This window comes from Microcebus murinus, chromosome 19, assembly GCF_040939455.1.
Source record: "Microcebus murinus isolate Inina chromosome 19, M.murinus_Inina_mat1.0, whole genome shotgun sequence".
NCBI lineage: Eukaryota > Metazoa > Chordata > Mammalia > Primates > Cheirogaleidae > Microcebus > Microcebus murinus.
Window position 1 is genome coordinate 25,143,858 of NC_134122.1, and position 22,762 is coordinate 25,166,619.

Here is a 22,762-nt window from a genome sequence, read left to right on the forward strand (position 1 = left end):
AGGCCCCTGTCGCCCAGGAGTGTGGTCCCCCCCACGTGGAGATGGTTCCAGTGGCTCAGTGTGGACAGAGAAAAGGGCCTAAAACCTCTCATTAATAATTTTCATGTTGATTCTAGAATGGAAGGGCTTAAAAAAAAGAAAAAAATAATAATTTTCACATTAATTATAGGTTGAAATCATCATATGGGACATGAGTTAAATAAAATACATTATGAAATGTGATATCACTTGTTTTTGTTTTTACTTTTTTTAATGTGGCTGCTGGAACTGTGAAAGTTCCATCTGTGGCTGCGGAGAACATTTCCAGCCCAGGGAAGTCCCCTCGAGCCCTGACCAGGGAAGTCCCCTCAACCCCCACCCAGAGGTCACTGGGTTGCTATCAGCTTAGGCTAGTTTTGATTGTTCTTGAATGTCAGGCAAATACAGTCACAGCCAAGTGCTCTTTCCTGTCTGTGAGATTCGTCTTTGGTGTTCCTGTCAAGGCTCACTCACCAAGAACTGAACCAGCACTGCCTGGGTGCCAGGCCCTGGATGGGGCTTGGGGACACAGTGGCCACAACAATAGCCCAGTCCTTACCTTGGAAGGCTGGCATGGTGGGAATGATGCCAGGGATCTGAGGGGCAGCAGAGGGGGAGGCCACTTGAGTGGGTCTGGGGGTACTCCTATGAGCAAGGCCCCAAGCTGAACTGTAGTGACTTGAACGATGAGCCCCCAATTTCATGTAACCTCAGAATGTGATCTTATTTGGAAATGGGATCATTTCGGATGTAATTAATTAAGACCGTTGATATGAGATCCTGGATTGAGCGTGGGCCCTAGATCCAGTGACTGGATTGGGTTTGTAAGAGTGTAGAAGCCAAAGTAAAAATATAGAGATGAGGCCAGGTGCGGTGGCTCATGTCTATAATCCTAGCACTCTGAGAGGCTGAGGCAGGAGGATTGCTAATGTCAGGAGGTTGAGGTTGCTGTGAGCTAGGCTGATGCCACAGCACTCTACTACTCTAACTGGAGCAACAGAGCAGGACTCTGTCTCGAAAAAGAAAAAAAAAATAGAGATGAGCTTGAGCAGGAGTGAGACCCCATCTTTACAAAAAATAGAAAAATTAGCCAGGCAAGGTGGCACACCTGTAGTTCCAGCTACTTGGGAAGCTGAGGCAGGAGGATCACTTGAGCCCAGGAGTTTAAGGCTGCAGTGAGCTATGATAATGTCACTGCCTTCATGCCTGAACAACAAAGCGAGACCCTGTCTCCAAAAAAAAAAAAAAAAAAAAAAGAAAATGTAGAGATATACCATTTTATTTGGGAAGACAGAATTGCAATTCGGGACATACACTCAGACTGGTGGTCTCTGGTATATCTGAAGAACAAAGGCAAGGTTGACAGTTTTATTAAAAAGAGCAATGTTCTGGATGGCCCTGAGAGAAAGTTCATTGGTATAAGTAAAGCTCTGGGGAGCTGGCTAGGTCCGATGGATGCGTGGGCCAGGGCAGAGGGCATAATTAGTCCTAGAGTTGCAGCAAGTTATCTCAGCAGCTGTAGATAAAGCCAGGCTCAGGTTACAGCAGGCGGTTTCAGCTGTCGGGTGGCAGAGAATAACATTTCTAGAGCAATGCTTCTCCCCTGGCCCCTTGACTCTGATTTAGCTGGGTATGGCAAGAATGATCCAATCGGATGATCAACTTTCACAATTTCCCCCTTTTGATTAAGATCTTTCTGTGAAAGCCTTGCTGATCAGCCCTTTTGCAGTAGAGCTTAATTGTCCCTGGTGCCAGGATGCACCTGTCCCAGTTGTGTCAGTCTCATGTCAGGGGGAAGATGTGGGGGGGGGGCGCTAAGCCAGGGACCTGGGCGAGTGACACTTGAGTAACACAGAAGCCAGAAGGAAAAATGTCCTCAGGGCAGGTCTACTTGAAGACCAGCACCAAGCTCCATCTTATTAGCTCTGGGACCAGCAGTCACCTCAAAGTGTTGTGCTACATTATCCTATTGGAAGAGCTGGCTTTACAAAAATTAGGCAGGGAAGAAGCACAAAGCTTAAAAATCATGACACAAAAAAATCAGCAATAACATATTTTTTATTTTTATTATTTTGAGACAGAGTCTCACTCGGTTGCCCGGGTTAGAGTGCCATGGCATCAGCCTAGCTCACAGAAACCTCAAACTCCTGGGCTCAAGTGATCCTTCTGCCTCAAAAAAAAAAAAAAAAATCAGCAATGATATAATATGTCCAGTTTGAATAATCATTCTAATCCATGAACCTAGTTTTGAAGGTAACCAACTAATGAGGTTGAAAAGTCCAGACCTATCTGATGAGACTCTACCAAGCCAGGTGGCTTGTTTTTTTATCCTGTATAAATGTGCTTCTACTTCCCCAGTGGAATTTATCCATGGACAGTAAGTGGTATTAGCTATTGCACAAACACCACCTTGTTCACCAGTAAGTGATCTAGAGCAATTTCGTTGTCTAATACTCCTTCAGCAAGATCCAATCGGTAAGGATGGGTTTCTAATCACTGTTTACCTGACTAACTTCCATCCAAAGGAGGAAAGCTCTGAGACTGATGCCCACCCAGCTGGACTTATGCCTCTTGGTCCGGTATCTCTTTATTAATACTATGATTGTGTAAATTAATAGGTGTCCACCAATGTTTAGATTTTGCTAACTTAAACTGAATCCAGAAATACCCTAAACCGCATTGGCTTTTTATTTCCCACTTATGGAGGCACGATGCTGCCCACACATATGGTTATCAAATCCCCCACAAATGAAAATGTATCCTAGTGGGCCACGTCAGGAAATGCCACGTGGGGCACCTCGTATACTAATAGTTATTCGTATTAATAGCGAGGCGTTGACAGTACTTATTCAAGGTTCTGTTATTAAATTATGACATTGTTGTAATAATTCTAAGACTATCAACAATGAAAGAATGATTAGGATTATAAATATCTTAAAAATTTGTCAAGTTCTGTTTTTCACCATTTTTAAATCTAATATTTTCTTTTTTTTCTTCTCTTTTCTTTGCTTTTTTTTTTTTTGAGACAGAGTCTCGCTTTGTTGCCCAGGCTAGAGTGAGTGCCATAGCATCAGCCTAGCTCACAGCAACCTCAAACTCCTGGGCTCAAGCAATCCTCCTGCCTCAGCCTCCCGAGTAGCTGGGACTACAGGCATGCCCCACCATGCCTGGCTAATTTTTTTCTATATATATTAGTTGGCCAATTAATTTCTTTCTATATTTATAGTAGAGACGGGGTCTCACTCTTGCTCCGCCCGCCTCGGCCTCCCAGAGTGCTAGGATTATAGGCGTGAGCCACCGCGCCTGGCCTTTTCTTTTCTTTTTTTTTTTGAGTCTCACTCTGTTGCCCATGCTCGAGTGCCGTGGCATCAGCCTAGCTCACAGCAACCTCAAACTTCTGGGCCCAAGTGATCCTCCTGCCTCAGCCTACCCAGTAGCTGGGACAACAGGCGTGCACTACAATGCCCAGCTGATTTTTTCTATTTTTAGTACAGACGGGGTCTGGCTCTTGCTCAGGCTGCTCTCAAACTCATGACCTCAAGTGATCCTCCCATTTTGGCCTCCCAGAGTGCTAGGATTATAGGTGTGAGCCACCTTACCTGGCCGACAGAGAGAAGTCTTTGAAGAGAATTCTTACACAGGTGTCTTTTCCAGGCACCAAAGCCTCCATGCTGTAGACTGTAGTGCTTTAGGCCTTCCTCTCCCAGGATTGTGCTGAGGAAAGATTGTTCTGCCAGAAAAATCAAAGTATGATTTTTATCCAGTGCTTTAATAATGCCTTCACAATTTTGGAGTATGTGTCAGTTTTTCAATTGAGGGTCAAAAGCAGAGGGTGTCCGGGTGTGGTGGCTCACGCCTGTAATTCTAGCATTCTGGGAGGCTGAGGTGGGTGGATTGTTTGAGCTCAAGAGTTTGAGACCAGCTCTGAGCAAGAGTGAGATTTGTCTCTACTAAAAATAGAAACAAATTAGCTGGACAACTAAAAATATATAGAAAAATTAGCCAGCATACTGGCACATGCCTGTAGTCCCAGCTACTTGGGAGGCTGAGGCAGAAGGATCGCTTGAGCTCTGTAGTTTGAAGTTGCTGTGAGCTAGGCTGACACCACCGCACTCTAGCCTGGGCAACAGAGTGACACTCTCAAAAAAAAAAAAAAAAAAGGCAAAAGTTGGCCGGACATGGTGGCCTACGCTTGTAATCCTAGCACTCTGGGAGGCTGAGGCGGGCAGATTGCTCGAGCTCAGGAGGGAGTTTGAAACCAGCCTGAGCAAGAGCGAGACCCCCATCTCTACTATAAATAGAAAGAAATTAATTGGCCAAATAATATATATAGAAAAAATTAGCTGGGCATGGTGGCACATGCCTTTAGTCTCAGCTACTCGGGAGGCTGAGGCAGTAGGATCACTTGAGCCCAGGAGTTTGAGGTTGCTGTGAGCTAGGCTGATGCCACGGCACTCACTCTAGCCTGGGCAACAAAGCGAGACTCTGTCTCGAAAAAAAAAAAAAAAAAAGACAAAAGTTTATGGGCCCCCAAAGAGAATGGCCCTTAATAACACCAAAGGAAGCACTTTAGGCCAAGAAAGGTGTAGAGTTTCCATAGATTCTGCCAGCTGGGTTTTTATAATTCCATTGGCTTGTTCTACTGGGTCGGAAGATTGGGGGCGGAAGGCACAATGGAAATGCTGTCAAACTGGCCAAACTGAGCATGGCCCGTACAATGAGTTCCCTGATTATTACGTATTCATTATGCCTGGGAGGGTGGGCATAATTCTTCAGGGAACTTTGGCTGTGGCTGAAGCAGCGGCTTGTCTGCAGGGATAGACAAGAGAACAGACAGGAGAACAAGCAAACCACGTTCAGTCCGCGTGTATACCCAGGGGAAGAAGCGAGTAGAAGAAAATCCATTTGCCAAACCTCCAAAGGCCCATTAAGTCAGTTAAAATGTCCAGAATCTGTACATGAAGGTTTTCCTGGATTAAATTTAGGGCAGGTGGCCCAGGCCAAATAGCCATGTGTTGCAGGTTTTTAAAGGCCATCCCACCAATATTGTTTTATAAAAGAAATTAATTTGTTAGTTGGCCAATGAGTCAAATGATGAATTTTTCATTGAATTTGAGAGAACTGGTTTGTTGGCAGGTCCTAACCACAGTTTTTTTTTTTTGTTTTTTTTTTAAGGGACAGGGTCTTGCTATGTTGCCCAGGCTGAATGCTAACTCCAGGGTTCCAGTGATCCTCCTGCCTCAGCCTCTCGAGTAGCTGGGGTGACAGGCGTGCACCACCATGCCTGGTTACCCCAGTTCTTTTTTTTTTTTTTGAGACAGAGTCTCGCTTTGTTGTCCAGGCTAGAGTGAGTGCCGTGGCGTCAGCCTAGCTCACAGCAACCTCAAACTCCTGGGCTTGAGTGATCCTTCTGCCTCAGCCTCCCGAGTAGCTGGGACTACAGGCATGCGCCACCATGCCCGGCTAATTTTTTATATATATATCAGTTGGCCAATTAATTTCTTTCTATTTATAGTAGAGACGGGGTCTCGCTCTTGCTCAGGCTGGTTTTGAACTCCTGACCTTGAGCAATCCGCCCGCCTCGGCCTCCCAAGAGCTAGGATTACAGGCGTGAGCCACAGCGCCCGGCCCCCCAGTTCTTTTTTATCTTTGAACCAGCAGCCATGATCTTTCCAGTGTTGGTTTTCAGCTGCTGGTACCCAAATTTGGGCATCCTTGGTAATTATTTTCAGCTCACTTTCCAAAGGTTCTTTTGGTGGGGCCACAGCAGAGATTTGATTAAATGGACCTTTATTTATTTATTATTATTATTGAGGCACAGTCTCACTCTGTTGCCCTGGCTAGAGTGCCATGGCATCAGCCTCGCTCACAGCAACCTCAAACTCCTGGGCTCAAGCAATCCTGCTGCCTCAGCCTCCTGAGTTGCTGGGACTACAGGCATGCGCCACCATGCCCGGCTAATTTTTTGTTTTTTCTACATATATTTTTAGTTGTCCAGCTAATTTCTCTCTATTTTTAGTAGAGACAGGGCCTCACTCTTGCTCAGGTTGGTCTGGAACTCCTGAGCTCAAGCAATCTACCCCCCTCGGCCTGCCAGGGTGCTAGGATTACGGGTGTGAGCCACTGCACTCGGCCCATGTCATTTTAAAAATATGATCCATTTGTAAACCATGATAGCTTAGCATTATCTCACAGAGTTTCTTATAAATCTTTTTGGGGAGTCAAAAGATAGTGTTGAACAGTCATGGGGGGTTCTTGTCAGAGGGACGAGGTGAGAGGGTATCGGGTTTGAGATATGATTTGGAGAAACAGTTACATGGGGGCAGCTAGTAAGAGAGGCAGGAAGGATGCCTAGCAGAGACGCTGAGTGTGATGTGAATTCAGAACAATTTCAACCGTGTAGGGGAACGAAACGGTGAAGGGAGATCCCAGGACAGTTTCTTCAGTGGGTTTAATTACTAGGGTGGCATCCAGGTTAACCCTGGAGCCGAGGGATCCAGTGGCTGACTGTAACACCCAGTGGGGCGGTGCCAATCTCCTTGTTACCGGGTTAGGATGCCCAAGGCATTTCCTTCCTGTTCAGGAACAAAAAGGAAGAAAGGAAGTTGATAATTGAGGTGTCTGTCCTAGGACAGGGGGATTCAAAAGCTCGTCTTTTAATTTAATAAATGCAGTATCTTCACATCTGTCCCAGATCATGGGATCAGGTTTGGAGGTTTGAAGTAGGGAGAGAAGATTGGTACTCAGTGATGGCAGTATCCAGAGAGTCTGAGAGACCCTCAAAGTTGTTGTTTAGTTAGTTTTGGGTTTAAGAAATTGTTGGACATCTTGTATTTGTTCAGGGTCCAAATGTAGTCCTGCTTCAGAGATCAGATAAACTCAGATATTTAACTTGGATCTTAACTAGCTGTAGTTTTTCCTTAGAAACCTTATGTCCCTGGGTTGCTAGGGGTTGTAATAAATGCACGCTGTCTTCTTTGCAGCTGCCCGTGAGAGAACAAAGCAGGAAGTCATCTATAATACACAGTGTGGTAAGCCTGCGGCTTGGGAAAAGGCTGTACCTGCTAAATCCGCCTGCAGAATTTGGGAGCAGTAGGGAGGACTTTGAGTATAGCCTCCAGGCAGAACGGTATAGGTGTATTGTAGTTTTCCACAGATGAAGACAATTAAGTATTTTTTTTAAATTTTTTTTCTTTTTCTTTTTCTTTTTTTTTTTTGAGACAGAGTCTCACTCCTGCCCAGGCTAGAGTGCCATGGCATCAGCCTAACTCACAGCAACCTCAAACTCCTGGGCTCAACCAATCCTGCTGCCTCAGCCTTCTGAGTAGCTAGGACTACAGGCATGCGCCACCATGCCCGGCTAATTTTTTCTATATGTTTTTAGTTGGCCAATTAATTTCTTTCTATTTTTTAGTAGAGATGGGGGGGGGGTCTTGCTTTTGCTCAGGCTGGTCTCGAACTCCTGAGCTCAAATGATCTGCCCACCTCGGCCTCCCAGAGTGCTAGGATTACAGGTATGAGCCACCACACCTGGCTGACAATTAAGTATTGACTGTCTTGATTGACAGGGATGTTAAGGAAGGCACTACAGAGTTCGATCACAATGAAAAACTTATTATCAGGCTGGGCGCGGTGGCTCTCGCCTGTAATCCTAGCACTCTGGGAGGCCAAGGCGGGAGGATTGCTCAAGGTCAGGAGTTCGAAACCAGCCTGAGAAAGAGTGAGACCCCCGTCTCTACTATAAATAGAAAGAAATTAATTGGCCAACTAATATATATAGAAAAACTTAGCCGGGCATGGTGGCGCATGCCTGTAGTCCCAGCTACTCGGGAGGCTGAGGCAGAAGGATTGCTTGAGCCCAGGAGTTTGAGGTTGCTGTGAGCTAGGCTGATGCCATGGCACTCACTCTAGCCTGGGCAACAAAGTGAGACTCTGTCTCAAAAACAAGAAAACAAAAAAAACTTATTATCAGTTGACACTGAGGTTAGCAAGGTGTGTGGATTTGAAACGGTGGAATGATGGGATATAACGATATTATTTATGGCATGGAGATCTGGAACAGATGCCCATCCTTGACCATTAGGTTTGCTTACTGGGAGAATGAGAGTATTACAGGGGCTGGTAGAAGAAATTATTAAGCCATAAGGCTGGGCATGGTAGCTCACACCTGTAATTCTAGCACTTTTGGAGGATCGCTTGAGCCCAGGAGTTTGAGACTAGCCTGGGCAACAGTAAGACCCCTTCTCTATAAAAAATAGAAAAATTGGCCAGGCTTGGTGGCTCATGCCTGTAATCCTAACACCCTAGGAGGCGGAGGAGGGTGGATCCCTCAAGGTCAGGAGTTCAAAACCAGCCTGAGCGAGACTCCGTCTCAAGAAACTAAAAATAGAAAGAAACTAATTGATCAACTAAAAATATATATACAAAAAAATTAGCCGGGCATGGTGGCACATGCCTGTAGTCCCAGCTACTAGGGAGGCTGAGGCAGCAGGATCGCTTGAGCCCAGGAGTTTGAGGTTGCTGTGAGCTAGGCTGAGCCATGGCACTCACTCTAGCCAGAGCAACAAAGTGAGACTCTGTCTCAAAAAAAAAAAAAAAAAAAAAAAAAATTAACTGGGTGGGGTGGTGTGTGCTTGTAGTCCCAGCTACTTGGGAGGCTGAGGCAGGGGGATCAATTGAGCCCAGGTGTTTGAGGCTGCTGTGGGCTATGATCATGCCATGGTACTCCGGCCTGAGCAACAGAGAGAGACTCTGTCTCTTAAAAAAAAAAGTTTTAACAAAAGCCATGTCTCTGCCCTAAAACCATGCCCCTTTCTGCAAGGAAGGTGGAGGCACAGCACCAGGCAGGATGTCCCCACTAAAACCCCAAAGCCAGTTTCCACTGGAAGGAGGTGGAGGGAAGTCACAGCAAGGAGTCCCCGCTCCCCTCAGCCCCACTCTCCAGCTCCAGGAAATCTCTTTCTTCCTGCTCAGGCGCTTCCTCTCCTCTCCCCCCTCCTCAAACCCCTGCTGTTCAGGCTCCCCGAGGATCTGGGCAGCCCATTAAATTGGAAAAGCAGAGCACTGGGTCCCCTTCCTCCCTGCAAGGAGGGCTTAATTTCCAAACCTTCCTGGCAGGTGAAGAGAAACATCTGCATCCGTCCTGCTAGCGCAGCCAAGAAAACAAAACGATTCTGTTTCCACATCCTGCTGGGCAGGATACTCTAGGGCTGGGTCTCCGCTCGGCTGGACCCGGCCTGGGCCCAGGTGCTGGAGGGCTGTGTGCTGGCCTTGTTCTTGCCTTTGACTTGCTGTGTGCCCTTCGGTAAGTCTCTTGCCCTCTCTGGTCTGTGGGTGAAGGGGTTGGATGGTATGACCTTTGAGGTGCCTCCCAGCACAAGAGCCCCATTGATGAGGTCATCTACTGGGTATAAATCCACCAGTCCCTGACGCTTGACTTCTTTCCATGCAGTGTCGGCCCCTCAAGGGCCTGGACCCCCCTTTGAGGACCCCAGGGCAGCAAGAGTGTCATGGGTGAAAGGACGAAGGACCCTGATGGTGACAACATCATCTGGATCCCCGGAAGCAGAGCCTGAGACAAGGATTCAGCACGGGAGGTGTTAGCAGGGGACAGGAATGTGGGGCAGGGAAGGGGGCCCCAGAGGGTGAATTACCAAGTCAGTCACCACGAGGGCCCCCACTGCATGTTAATCCCACCAGGGACCCTGGGAGACTGTAGAACCTCTGAGATAGCCCTCCCTAGGGCACGGAGCACTTATGCCCAAATCCAAGGGCCATTAGTTAACAGCTGCACAAAGACGCAGACAGGAGCGCCGGTCCGGGCGTGTGCTCGGCTCATGCGTATCCCACTCAGACACTGTTTGGGGGCGCCGTCTGGGGAGCCCCCGCGGGCTGCACGGCACGTCCCTGATGCTACTGCGCGTCTCCGTGGGGAGCACTGGCTACTCTGGGCGAGGCCCTGGGACACTGGGCGGGGAGGCGGGCTCCCAAGACCGAACTAGGGTTGGTTGGATATGCCACAATCTGGAAAGGAAGTCAGGAACCACGTGGATATTATCCACCTTTTACACAGGAGGAAAATAAGTCCTGTAAACATTAAAGAACCAACCTACCTCACGGAGTTCTCAAATTCTATTGCATATTAGAATCACCTAAGAGTGCTTTTTTTTTTGAGACAGAGTCTCGCTTTGTTGCCCAGGCTAGAGTGAGTGCCGTGGCGTCAGCCTAGCTCACAGCAACCTCAAACTCCTGGGCTCAAGCAATCCTTCTGCCTCAGCCTCCCGAGTAGCTGGGACTACAGGCATGCGCCACCATGCCCGGCTAAGTTTTTCTATATATATTAGTTGGCCAATTAATTTCTTTCTATTTATAGTAGAGACGGGATCTTGCTCTTGCTCAGGCTGGTTTCGAACTCCTGACCTCGAGCAATCCGCCCGCCTCAGCCTCCCAGAGTGCTAGGATTACAGGCTTGAGCCACCGCGCCCGGCCAAAAACTGAATATTATTAATATTTCACAAGTATTTGTTTTAATTAACTCCTCATTTCCACTTATTTTTGGACTGAATTTTTTATTGAAATTGTGGCATGGAAGAAATAAAACATTGATTGGAGGCCGAGGCGGGCGGATTGCTCGAGGTCAGGAGTTCAAAACCAGCCTGAGCAAGAGTGAGACCCCGTCTCTACTATAAACACAAAGAAATTAATTGGCCAACTGATATATATATATAAAAAATTAGGCCGGGCGTGGTGGCTCACGCCTGTAATCCTAGCACTTTGGGAGGCCGAGGCGGGCGGATTGCTCAAGGTCAGGAGTTCGAAACCAGCCTGAGCGAGACCCCGTCTCTACCAAAAAATAGAAATAAATTAATTGACCAACTAAAAATATATATACAAAAAATTAGCCGGGCATGGTGGCGCATGCCTGTAGTCCCAGCTACTCGGGAGGCTGAGGCAGTAGGATCGCTGAGCCCCGGAGATTGAGGTTGCTGTGAGCCAGGCTGACGCCACAGCACTCACTCTAGCCTGGGCAACAAAGTGAGACTCTGTCTCAAAAAAAAAAAAAAAAAAAAAAAAAATTAGCCGGGCATGGTGGCATATGCCTGTAGTCCCAGCTACTCGGGAGGCTGAGGCGGCAGGATCGTTTGAACCCAGGAGTTTGAGGTTGCTGTGAGCTAGGCTGATGCCACGGCACTCACTCTAGCCTGGACAACAAAGCGAGACTCTGTCTCAAAAAAAAAAAAAAGAAATAAAACATTGACAGTGAAGTCTTAAATGTCAGCATATATGATGGGTTGCAAATCTTTAAGAAATTATTTGCCATATAAAAGCCACCTTAAATGCACTATTACTATTAAGGACACTAATAAAACATATATCAATATACATTTCAGTATATGTGAGGTCAGAATAGTGGAGATGCTACACTTCTCTTTTAAAGAGAATAAAATTGTTGTGTCTTTTATCTTACATAGTATTTTCCTAGAAATTTGTTTGAAACATTCCCCAGACTGTTCCTCCCCAGGCTTGTGTCCTCATCTGCAGAGCAAAAGGATAAGACAATGATATTTAAAATTCCTTCCACATAAAATTCCTATGTGCAGATAGAAAAACTAACATGCAAGAACTGAGTAACTCAGCAAAGTCTACTCAAGTCAGTGGAGCAGCAAAATATTCTAAAATCCACTATCCAGCCTGGGCAAGAGAGAGACCCATCTCTACTAAAAATAGAAAGAAATTAGCTGGACAATAAAGAAAAAAAACCCAAAAACGCAGACATGATGGCTTGAAGTCCCCCAATCTCACTGAGAGCTGGGGGATGTGACCCAGGCTCAGATGGCAGCTGCTATGTGCACAGATGCTCCCTGGCTATGGGACCTGGGGCACGGTCCCTACAGGTGAGCGCCACCATGCCCAGCTAATTTTTTAATCTCTTATAGAGACAGAGTCTTGCTATTGCCCAGGCTGGGCAGCCTAATGTTTTAATAAGAAGCACATAGATTAGCATATCACAATTAACCAATATTTTGATGATTTCAATGTAATTGGCTTTCTTTGTAATTGTATGTATTTTATCTTGTGCATCTGAAAACATGATACTGAGAGGAGGTTCACAATTTGTCAAAAGCCTAGATAGTGTCAGGAAGATGTGATGTCTGGAGCCCTGGCAGCTGTCTTGTACTCTGAGGGGCTCAGTCTGAAGGCAAAGCTATGGACAAGAATGGCAGAGTGAGGAATGGGGGAAGTTCCAGGGTCCTTTCCCAGCTATATTACAATAAACCAACCCTGGAAACTCCCCTCTTTGGAGTTTCTTACTTCTTGCTGTAATTAACCATCTTGTTGGTTAGCCAGTTGTTTCATTTGAAGCTACTGTGACTAAAAGAGGGTGTTCCCAAAGGGGTTTGGGAATAACCCAGGGAAAGACGGGTGAGGGCAGAAGCCTGCTGGTGCCTTTGTATGAGTTAGAGAGAGTGCTCCTCTGGGTGGGGAAAAAAGGGGCCCTGGTGTGGGGGGGCTCTCACTTCTGGCAAAGATAAAAGCCCCTTTCCCCAGGCTGACAGAGCCACTGAGCCAGGGTGCAGGGTTGTCATGGAGAGCGAGAGTGGCCTCATCCCCACATAGCCTTTGTGCGGACACAGCCTGTGTGACTGTACATGGAGACTCTGGGACAGCATGCCCAGGTTGGGGAGAGCAGGTGGGCTTCACACACAGGCGCTTGGGCCTTCCTGGAGGGAGCCCCTCAAGCACAGCCGCACCCACGTCCTGCCGCTTCTGTTCCCCGCTAGTGAGGACTGCTCTGTGTGCATGTGCCTCTTGTTCATGCCCCGAACTGCCCTTGTCGCCACCTGTGGGCCCCCACGACTGTCCTGGTCCCTTGTAAAGTGACCTGGCCGTGCGTTGGGTGGGGGTGGGGAAGGGCTGGGCTGAGCCCGCTGGGCACCCCCAGGCAGGGAGCAAAAGACGCCCCTGCATACCCCATCCCCAACAAAAGCATCTCAAATATCCTGGCCCGCCATCCCCAGACAGCTGGCACGTCCTGAAATGCCGGCTTTGTGGGCAGACCCCACCCTAGATCTTTCAGGGAAGCAGCCAGAGCAGGTCTGGGGGCCACACGCCTACGTATGGACCTGCTGGGGCCTGGAGCCCGAGAAGTCACACTGTCACTGGGCACCACAAGGAAGAGCGCCCGCAGGCCAGAGGGGACAGACTGAGCCACAAAGGCCCAGCGCTGGGGCAGTCAAGGGAGGGTGTGACCCAGCACATCATCTGGTGCCTCCCGGCCTTGCCCCTCTGTGTCCCTCTGTGTCCCTCGCTGTCTGGCCTGGGGCTGCCTGGCTTCTGGGTGCGTCTCAGGGCCCCACTGGCAGGAGTTCGTTTAGTGCCTCCTCCCTGCCAGGCACAGCCCTGACCTTGTGGCTTTTTACATTTAAATTAATTACAGTGAAATGCAACAAAAAGTCCAGTTCCTCAATCCCATGCCTACATTTCAAGTGTCCACCTAAAATCATCAAAAGGTCAGATTGTCATTTAAAGGGATTTTACTCGAGGGCCAAGTTCAGGGGTGCAGCCGGACACACGTCCAGGCTGCTCGGGGAGGGCTCTGTGCAACGAAACAGAGGCGAAGGACCAAGGGGGGGTTGACGGAGGCTGTCCCTCAGGCATGCTTGCTGACTTACAGAAATAACACGGCCCAGTGATTGGCCACCCACTGTTGAACACTGGGTGTATGGCATTTTTTTGTGGCCGCCTGGGCCAGTCAGCCTGGAGTCCACAAAGCAAGGCAGTGATTTAGCTCAAGGGGGAGTTAGACGGGACTGCGGTTCCACTTTAAATGCCTTTCTGACAATTTAAAGGGTCTCACATTCCTCAGACAAAACGTTTTCTTCTTTCTCACAATTGCTCAATAGGCATATGTGTGAAGGGTGGCTCCTACAGTGGACAGAGCAGCTTCTAGAACATTCTGTCATTGCAGGAAGTCCTATTGAACAGCTCTGGGCCAGGTGCCTACCCTGACCCTGGGGACACTTCGACCTGGCTGGTGACAGTGTGGGACTCAGGGAAGGTACCAGTAGCTAGGAATACAGCCCAGGAGACAGGAGGCGCCGCAGAGGAGGTGGGTGGTGTTGGAACTGGGCCTTAGGAGGAGTCAGGTGGGGACACAGGGAGGGGTGCAGGCTGTGAGCTCGGGGAGGGGGAGAGAGGAACAGGGGCCGGACCACCCGGGCCCGGAGCCTTCCAGGCTTTGGGCTGTCCTGTGGCGCTGGGCAGCCATGGGAGAGGTGTAAGCTGGGGAGGGCACGACGACCAGATTTGCCTTTTGGGAAGCCGCCCTGGCTGCCCTGTGGATGGGTTGGAGGTGACAAGGGTGGAGGTTGTGGCAGTTGTCCCTCTGAGTGATGCTTGTTATTATTTTTGTACCCCCCACCCCCAGCGTCAGAAGTTGATCAGAACAGGGCTCAGACCCGCTGAATCAGGGAGGCGCAGGTGCCTGGGTGTCCTTCGCAGCTGAGCGTGATGCCCTGGGCTTGCGGCACTCGCAGCAGGGAGGGTTCCATTAGGGGTGAACAAATGGCAGGTGGGGGCCCGAGGCCAGAGGCAGGAGGCAGGTGGAGGCTGAGGTTTCTGGGCACAGTGCAGGGATGAGGAGATCCCTGGGGTTCGGCCCCAGGGCCTCGGGGGAGCGGGATGGGTGGCGGCCAGGTAGGGGAGGCCAAGGCCTGGCACCAGCCGGTGGCCCCTCTCCTGGCAAGGACATCTTGGCAGGAGCCGGGTTCTGCCTGGGGCGCTAATGCCTTTTTAATTAGCCGGGCACTTGCCCAGCACCGGCCGCCACAGCCTCGCTGTGACACACCCGGGCTTGGAGCTGGACCAGCATCGCCCACACCAGGACTAGGACTGCCAGGTGCGGGTGCCCTGGCCTGGCGACGTGGCCTCTGAGCTGCCCACTGGGGTCAATGTGGGCCTTTACCTCAGGGCATCATCATCAGGCTGATAGAAACAGAAATGATTTCCAGGGACGCGTTTTCAGTGCCAGACACCAGGCAGAGCAGCCTTCATTCCTCAGATCCAGCCCTGCCAGGCTCCGCCCCTGGACTCTTACTCACCTGTTGAAGGCATCACCTCCTCCTGAAAGCCCTCCAGGACTCCCCCCTGCCCAGGAGAGCTCACTTAGGGACCCACAGGCTTGGTTCCTGTCTTTGTTTTTTTTTTAAGACAGAGTCTCGCTTTGTTGCCCAGGCTAGAGTGAGTGCCGTGGCGTCAGCCTAGCTCACAGCAACCTCAAACTCCTGGGCTCAAGCAATCCTTCTGCCTCAGCCTCCCGAGTAGCGGGGACTACAGGCGTGTGCTACCATGCCTGGCTAATTTTTTCTATATATATTAGTTGGCCAATTAATTTCTTTTTATTTATAGTAGAGACGGGGGTCTCGCTCTTGCTCAGGCTGGTTTCAAACTCCTGACCTCTAGCAATCCGCCAGCCTCGGCCTCCCAGAGTGCTAGGATTACAGGCGTGAGCCACCGCGCCCAGCCTTGGTTCCTGTCTTTGAAAGGTTACAGTTTAGGGTGGGGGGGTGTCCACAAATCTCTTTGCAAATCTGATGAGAGCCATGAGCCTGGACTTTCCAACATTGCATGTCCTTCCTTAAAGCTGGGCCAGACCCTGTTTCTTGTGTCCAGGCCTCAGTTTCTCCATTTGTAACCCCAAGGCCTTGCAACCAGAAATTGGCAGGGACGTTTGTGGAGATGGGGCAGTGAGGGTGACAGCCTGCTCCTGCCCTCCTTGGCCCTAGCTGACAGTGCTGGGCCGTGGCCTGGGGCCCCAGAGGGCACAGCTGTCCTGGGGCTCCGTGGTTGGCTGGGAGGCCAGGCCTGGCAGGACTCCCACCCTGGAATCAGCCCCTCCCACTCTCGAGGCTCCCCTGGGGGGTTGCTGGCAGTACCAGGCTGCCTCGAGGGTGCCACAGAGTCACTGGCCGCAGAGCAACAAAGACACCATTGACAGGCTCTCGGCCATGAGGCCGGTCATTTATGCAGGGCTGAGCCTCTGACATCTGTGCGTTTGGAACATGGACGGCATTTCCGGTCCCGTATACACGCCTGGGCCAGCCACACTTATCTCCCTTTGAGATACGGGAAACTGAGGCTCAGAAGGGACTTGGGACTCACTTTGGGTTGCTCAGCTCTAATTGGTGACACTGGGCAGGAAGCTCCCGGGATGGCATCAGAACTCAGGGCCACCCCGCCCCCACCCTTGCACAGATGAAGGAAGCTTCAAGAGGGGCTGCAATTTGAGGCGCCCACAAACCCCAAATCCTGGTCTTTGGACCAGTCAAGACCACGTGCAGCACCAGGGCCTAGAAAAGCTGTGGAGCTCCGAGTAGGTGTGACATGAGGCTTCTAGGAAAGCCGGCGGAGCCACCAGAGGCGAGGAGGCGTGAGACTGCGCTGCAGTGAGGGGAGCCCCGGCGAGGAAGAGGACACAGCCAAGCCCCAGGAAAGCACCTACGTCTGAAGGAGCCGTGCCCTTTGGGGAGTCTGTCCCTGCTCTGTCAGCGGGGTCCCGGGGATCCCTCAGACTGCCCGGCTGGGGAGAAGCGTCTGGGTGGAGCGGAGCAGCCCCTCCTGCTGGCTGGTTTCCCCTCGGGGCACACTGCCTGCGCCCCGTGGCCTGCCCGGGAGCGGCTCAGGCCTGGCCTCATCCAAGCACTTCAGTTCTCTCCGTGCCATGCCCTCCTTCCAGAGTGGCTCAGGTGGCACTTGGGCTCCCGTGGGGCCGAGGGACACAGTGTCCGTGTCCCTGTTCTTCCTTCTAAGGGACCTGAGGCGGGGGGCCTGCAGAATGGACTGTGTGACTTGCTCTGGGGCAGTGCATCCTACACGGGACACACAGGTGCCCAGTGTCACTGACATTGGGGGAGGCGGGAGGAGGGAGGGACACAGCGTGGTGCACAGCAGGAATGAGCTTTGAAAATGTTCCTTTGCTAAACTTGCCTGAGACTTACTTGGTTCCTATATTGGCTTTCCATTAATAGTTAATAATAATAGTAAAAACCAAGATACTCTTTTCCCCCCAGCCAAGGCTCTGTGGTCATGAGACAGCCACCTGGAGCTTGCTCTGTCCACAAGGACACTCCTCTGTCCTGGCAGCAGCTGTTTGCCTGGGCTCCCTGATGCCCAAATCGCCACCCAATCTAGAGCAGGGCAAATACCTATCACCTGCATTGGCCATGGACAGAGGACAGAGTGAGCTCCCCATCACCAGAGGCATTCAAGCCCGGACTGGACAGCCTTGATTTTTTATATAGTGTATGGCCCAGGGCCAGGAAAAGAGAAGCACAAGAACACGTTGGTTTGTGGTGGCGGGCTTAACTCTCAGAGGGGGTTCTGGCCATGGCATTAGTAGCAACAACCCAAGTGTCCCCTAGAATGGCACAGTTAAACAAACCAAGGGACATTCGTGCAAGGGAACATCACGCCACTGCAAAAGAGAACGAAGAAGTTGCATACGTAGTCAAGCAGAAACTGCACTCAGCTACTTCAAGTAAAAAAAAGCAGGACTAAAAATCCTGTTTAAAAATGGAGAGAAAAATAAGAATGCATTTAATATACCCACGTTTGCTTGTCTTTATTTAGAGAAAGGAAACACAAGAAACAACCCTAACAGCAACTGTCGAGGTGGTGGGTGGGAATGGATGGATGAAGGCCTTTTTCTGGGTTTTGATATTTGAACTGTGCCAATGTATTTATTGTCTGTTTGCAAGAAAAAAATGAAAGAAGGATACTAAAGGCTTTGGTTCCACATCTGTTGAAATTAACCCCAATTCTTCACACACTGACCCCAGATGGCCTCACCAGCCTCCCTTTTGAGTTTTCCTTAACACCGAAGCCTCCATTTTGCTCATGCGACCTGGACTACCCTTGTCCTGCGGGGAGTCCAACATGCCCCCACTGGAGCCCACTCCCCAACTCCATTGATTTTCACATTCTCAAAAAACATGCACAGAGCTTGGCGCTCCTGGTGGATTGGGGATAAAGCATCGTGCAGACTGTCTGTGTCCCCAGGACCCCCTGGTCAGTGTTGTTAAGTGAATAATAAAGCAGCTGGCATTTAGTGAGCTCTGACCATATTTGTAGCTCATCTGCAACAGTGGAAATGGATGCTCAGAGAGGTTAAGTAACTTGCCCAAAGTCACACAGCCCATGAGCTGCTGGGTTTCAAGCCTAGGTCTGCACGACCCATTAGAGAAGCTCAAATGGACAAACTTTTTTTTTTTCTTTTTTGAGACAGAGTCTCGCTTTGTTGCCCAGGCTAGAGTGAGTGCCGTGGCGTCAACCTAGCTCACAGCAACCTCAAACTCCTGGGCTCAAGCGATCCTGCTGCCTCAGCCTCCTGAGTAGCTGGGACTACAGGCACGTGCCACCATGCCCGGCTAATTTTTTGTATATATATTATTTGGCCAATAGTAGAGACGGGTTCTCGCTCTTGCTCAGAGCTGGTTTCAACTCCTGACCTTGAGCGATCCTCCCGCCTCGGCCTCCCAGAGTGCTAGGATTACAGGCGTGAGCCACCACACAAGGCTGGACAAACTTGTGATTTCCTGGCTCTCCAGGGGGTGGGTTCTGTGGGATGCTAGGGTCCTGCCTGGTCTGGGGCTCAAGGCCCTGCCAGGAAACCCATTTGAGCCAGGATGGGGAGACGGTGCCACCATCTTCTCCTCCTCATTGCAAAACCCTGGGAGGGACTGCCTGGGGGCAGGCGCAGGCTGCAGACCAGCCAGAACAATCCAGTTGTCAGAGGGACAGGCTGGGGACTGGGGCTAGCTCAGTGTTAGCAGGCCTGGGAAGGGCCCCAGCCTGAGACCTTGTGGGCAGCCAGTGGTCATGCTGGCATTCCAGGGGCCTGCTTGGCATGTGGGGAATGTCCCAGGAAAAGTCTCAGCCTCCAGAGAGGCTCAGCAAAAGGGAAGTGTTCCTAGATGGGGTGGGTGAGTGAGGGGTGGGAAGTGGTGTCTGTATGGAATGTCCCCTTTGAGGGAGGAGGATGGAGAGCTGGGGTCCTGAGGATGGGGGACTGTCACCAGAGCCACGTCCCTTCTGTGTGCCCAGCTCATAGTCTCATGAAATTGGGGCTTTGGTTGGGGCTGGGGGGTGTGGAAGGCACACTGGCCTTAGAACTAGCCACCTGGGCTCTGATGCTCAGGGCTGAGCTCGGACAGAGTTGTCCCACCTCTCCGATGCGTCTCCTAAAAAGAGAACAGTACCGCCTGCCCTGCCTGCCCGCCCGCTGCCTTGTGGAACCAGAGCTCTGGCCTATGCATCACCAGAATGGGAACACTGGCCACTAACTCGGCCACCACCGACATCCAGTGGGCCATCCGGGCGGGTGTCTGGGCCACAGGGAGGGCTCGGGGGCCCTGCGCCAGGCTGCAAGGCCTCAGAGACTCTCTGGGCTGGGTGTGTTGGGTCCGCAGGCCCCGCCCCAGCTCCTGGCCTGACCCGGTCCCCACCGGGCCCTCCCAGCCTCTCCTACCTGTCTGCCTGTCGGTGCCTTCAAGGCTCCGCTCTAAGGCCCGCGCCTCACCCAGCACGGATCTGCACTGTGGTCCCCGCGGTCTCCGTCCTGACCCCAGGCCTGGCTTGTCCTTCCTCCCGGCTAGGCTGGGGTGGGGAGCGTCCGAGGGGTGGGCGTCTGTCGCTAGGAGCTGGGGGCGAGCCCGCAGGCGGCGGCGCTGCGGGGTGGGGCGATGGCACTGGGCGGCCGCAGAGATCCGGTGAGCAGAAGAGGGGACGCCGGAGCCCAGCGCCCCCCGCGCCCCTCGGGCCCCAGCGCCGCAGAGCCCGCTCCCTCGGCCCCCGCCCCTCCCCTCCGAGCCCGGGCCGGGGCGGGGCCTGGCGGCGCTGACGTCACCCCGCTTATAAAGCGGCCGGCGCCGCGGGCCGGCTTTGTGGAGCGCTGCGGAGGGTGAGCGCGGGCCGCGGCCGCCGAACAAAGGAGCAGGGGCGCTGCCGCGGGGACCCGCCACCGACCGCCCGGGGCCGCGCCGGCCTCCCGCCCGCAGCCACCATGACCGCCAACGGCACGGCCGAGGCGGTGCAGATCCAGTTCGGCCTCATCAACTGCGGCAACAAGTACCTGACGGCCGAGGCGTTCGGCTTCAAGGTGAACGCGTCGGCCAGCAGCCTGAAGAAGAAGCAGATCTGGACCCTGGAGCAGCCGCCCGACGAGGCGGGCAGCGCGGCCGTGTGCCTGCGCAGCCACCTGGGCCGCTACCTGGCGGCGGACAAGGACGGCAACGTGACCTGCGAGCGCGAGGTGCCCGACGCCGACTGCCGCTTCCTCATCGTGGCGCATGACGACGGCCGCTGGTCGCTGCAGTCCGAGGCGCACCGGCGCTACTTCGGCGGCACCGAGGACCGCCTGTCGTGCTTCGCGCAGACCGTGTCGCCGGCCGAGAAATGGAGCGTGCACATCGCCATGCACCCGCAGGTCAACATCTACAGCCTGACCCGCAAGCGCTACGCGCACCTGAGCGCGCGGCCCGCCGACGAGATCGCAGTGGACCGCGACGTGCCCTGGGGCGTCGACTCGCTCATCACGCTCGCCTTCCAGGACCAGCGCTACAGCGTGCAGACGGCCGACCACCGCTTCCTGCGCCACGACGGGCGCCTGGTGGCGCGCCCCGAGCCCGCCACCGGCTACACGCTGGAGTTCCGCTCCGGCAAGGTGGCCTTCCGCGACTGCGACGGCCGCTACCTGGCGCCGTCGGGGCCCAGCGGCACGCTCAAGGCGGGCAAAGCCACCAAGGTGGGCAAGGACGAGCTCTTCGCCCTCGAGCAGAGCTGCGCCCAGGTCGTGCTGCAGGCGGCCAATGAGAGGAACGTGTCCACGCGCCAGGGTGAGTGGGGACGCTGACCCCGCCTCTCCCGGTCCATGCACAAAGCGCACCCCAGCCGCGGCCCTCCAGCCTCCCGCCCTTTCTCGCCCGCGGCGCCGCTGCTGTCCCGAGTGGCGCCCGGTGTGCCCCCGCTAGGCGCAGTGGCCACCCCGCCCCGCCGCGGGACGTGTGCTCCTGTCTGGAGCGGGGGCGAGGGGGCGATGGGCTTTGCCCATCCTCGGGCGCCCCTGCACACCTCCCAGTCGGGCTGGGGCGTGGGCTCTCTAGGCCCGGCGTAGGCGCAGCTGTGGGTGCCACCCTCCGAACCCAGCCCAATCTGAGTTCGCCCCGCTGCGCGCGGATCCCTCGGATGGGCGGTCCCAGCTCGTGGGGAGGGGGCGCCCCTTGCCCATTTCCTCGTCCCCACCCCTCGTCCCCTCTCGGCGGGCCTTAGCTCTGGGGCGGAGGCGAGGGTCGTCTCACGCTCTGGGCGCGCGCCCACCCCCCACCGGCCGCCTTTCGCGGGCTGGGTGGGGGAGCTTAGCGGGGCCTTTGATCGCTGCAGGGTGCGCTTCCACCCCCAGCCCGCCCGGCCTTCCTCCGCCTCCTCCCGCTGCCGGGCGGGGTCGGCCCCGCTGGGGGGCTCCCGGAGTGTCTACCCTTCCCCCCAGCCCCTCCTCCCGCGTCTGCCCTGCGCTAGAGGCCGCGGCCTTTGTGAGGAGGGGGGCGGGTCGCCTCGACTGGGTCCTCCCTCACCCCCTTTGTCCTGCTCGGTCTCTGCCGATGGGAAAACCAGATGCGGCGGGGCGGGGGAGGGGATTGGCTTTTGCGGGCCCCCCTGCAGAGGAGCCCCCCGTGCCGGCCCTAGGCCCTGTCCCAGTGCGGGGTCCGGAGGCTCCCTAGGAGGTGGCCTCCCTCCTCGCGTCGTGGCCGGGAACGGCGTGGCGCGGATGGCTGCCCGCCAGGCACCCCGCCCTGCGCCCGCCGCGCGCGTCTCGGGCTGGTGTGCTGCGCTGCGCTCCGCTGGCGACCGAGGGCAGCCTCAGCACGACCTGGGAGACCCCGGCCTGGTTCCCTAGGGAAGCCCCTACCCTCGAGTGAACCCATCCCTAGGGCCCTCGCCGGGAACAATTGACTGCAATTCGATCCTTCCCCTCCGGGTCCTCCCGCAGGCACGGCCATTTGCGCGGCCTGTGCGCAGGCCAGAAGTGAGCCCCTCGCCCAGTCCTCTCTCAGACCCTCCCCCAGGCCCCGCTCCGCCTTCCGGCGGCTCTGCCACTCCTGTGCGGAAAGGCTGTTGATGCCGCGCCGGGGCCCAGCCAGAGGGGCCTGTGGGGACCTTGCGCCCCAGGATGGGAAGTTGGACCCCAGGCCTTGGAGATAGCTGGATGGAGCCAATCACCGGTCCCCTGCCTCCCCTCCCCATGGAAGGAGCCTCCCGGCGGCCACCCTCTTGGCTCTGGGCTCTGCAGAAGGGGCTAGATCACCACGGTAGTGGGGCGGTGAATGTGGAGGCCTGGGTGGAGTGATGGCTGTTTTGTGTCTGAGTTTCTTCTGTTACCGCCCAGAGAAGTGAAGTCACCTGCCCTAGGTCACACAGCAAGTGACAGCAAGTAAGCAGCATGCAGAACTGGGCACGTTTGATTGAAGAATGGGTCTTATTTGGACCCTGATGCCCCTCAGCTTCCCTTTCCCCTCCCCACGCCGTGAGGGGTGGGTCAGAATCCCCCACTTGTGCAGCAGTCCCGCACCCCTGCTGACAGGACACGCTGAGCCAAGAGTGGTGAGCCGAGAGTGGGGCTTACATCCTCAGGGACGTGATGAGGGGTCAAGGAAAGGACTGGGGGTACAAGAAATACCTCAGACTCCCAGAT

At 53.4% G+C, this 22,762-nt stretch overlaps 1 protein-coding gene and 1 long non-coding RNA gene across 2 annotated transcripts in view; one reads left to right on the plus strand and one right to left on the minus strand.

The window, feature by feature from the left end:
* Window positions 1-20,244, minus strand: LOC105868327 (uncharacterized). The gene is made up of 3 exons (XR_012913510.1): window positions 20,147-20,244; window positions 3,618-3,748; window positions 1-126 (listed from the first exon to the last, which is right to left on the minus strand). It is a non-coding gene; the product is annotated as an uncharacterized LOC105868327 (long non-coding RNA).
* FSCN1 (fascin actin-bundling protein 1) overlaps window positions 19,959-22,762 on the plus strand; it is a 9,419-nt gene continuing 6,615 nt past the window's right edge. Inside the window, exon 1 of the mRNA XM_012759050.2 lies at window positions 19,959-20,909. Coding sequence (XP_012614504.1) covers window positions 20,078-20,909 — 832 coding nt within the window. The 5' untranslated portion in view covers window positions 19,959-20,077. The remainder of the gene's footprint in view (window positions 20,910-22,762) is intronic.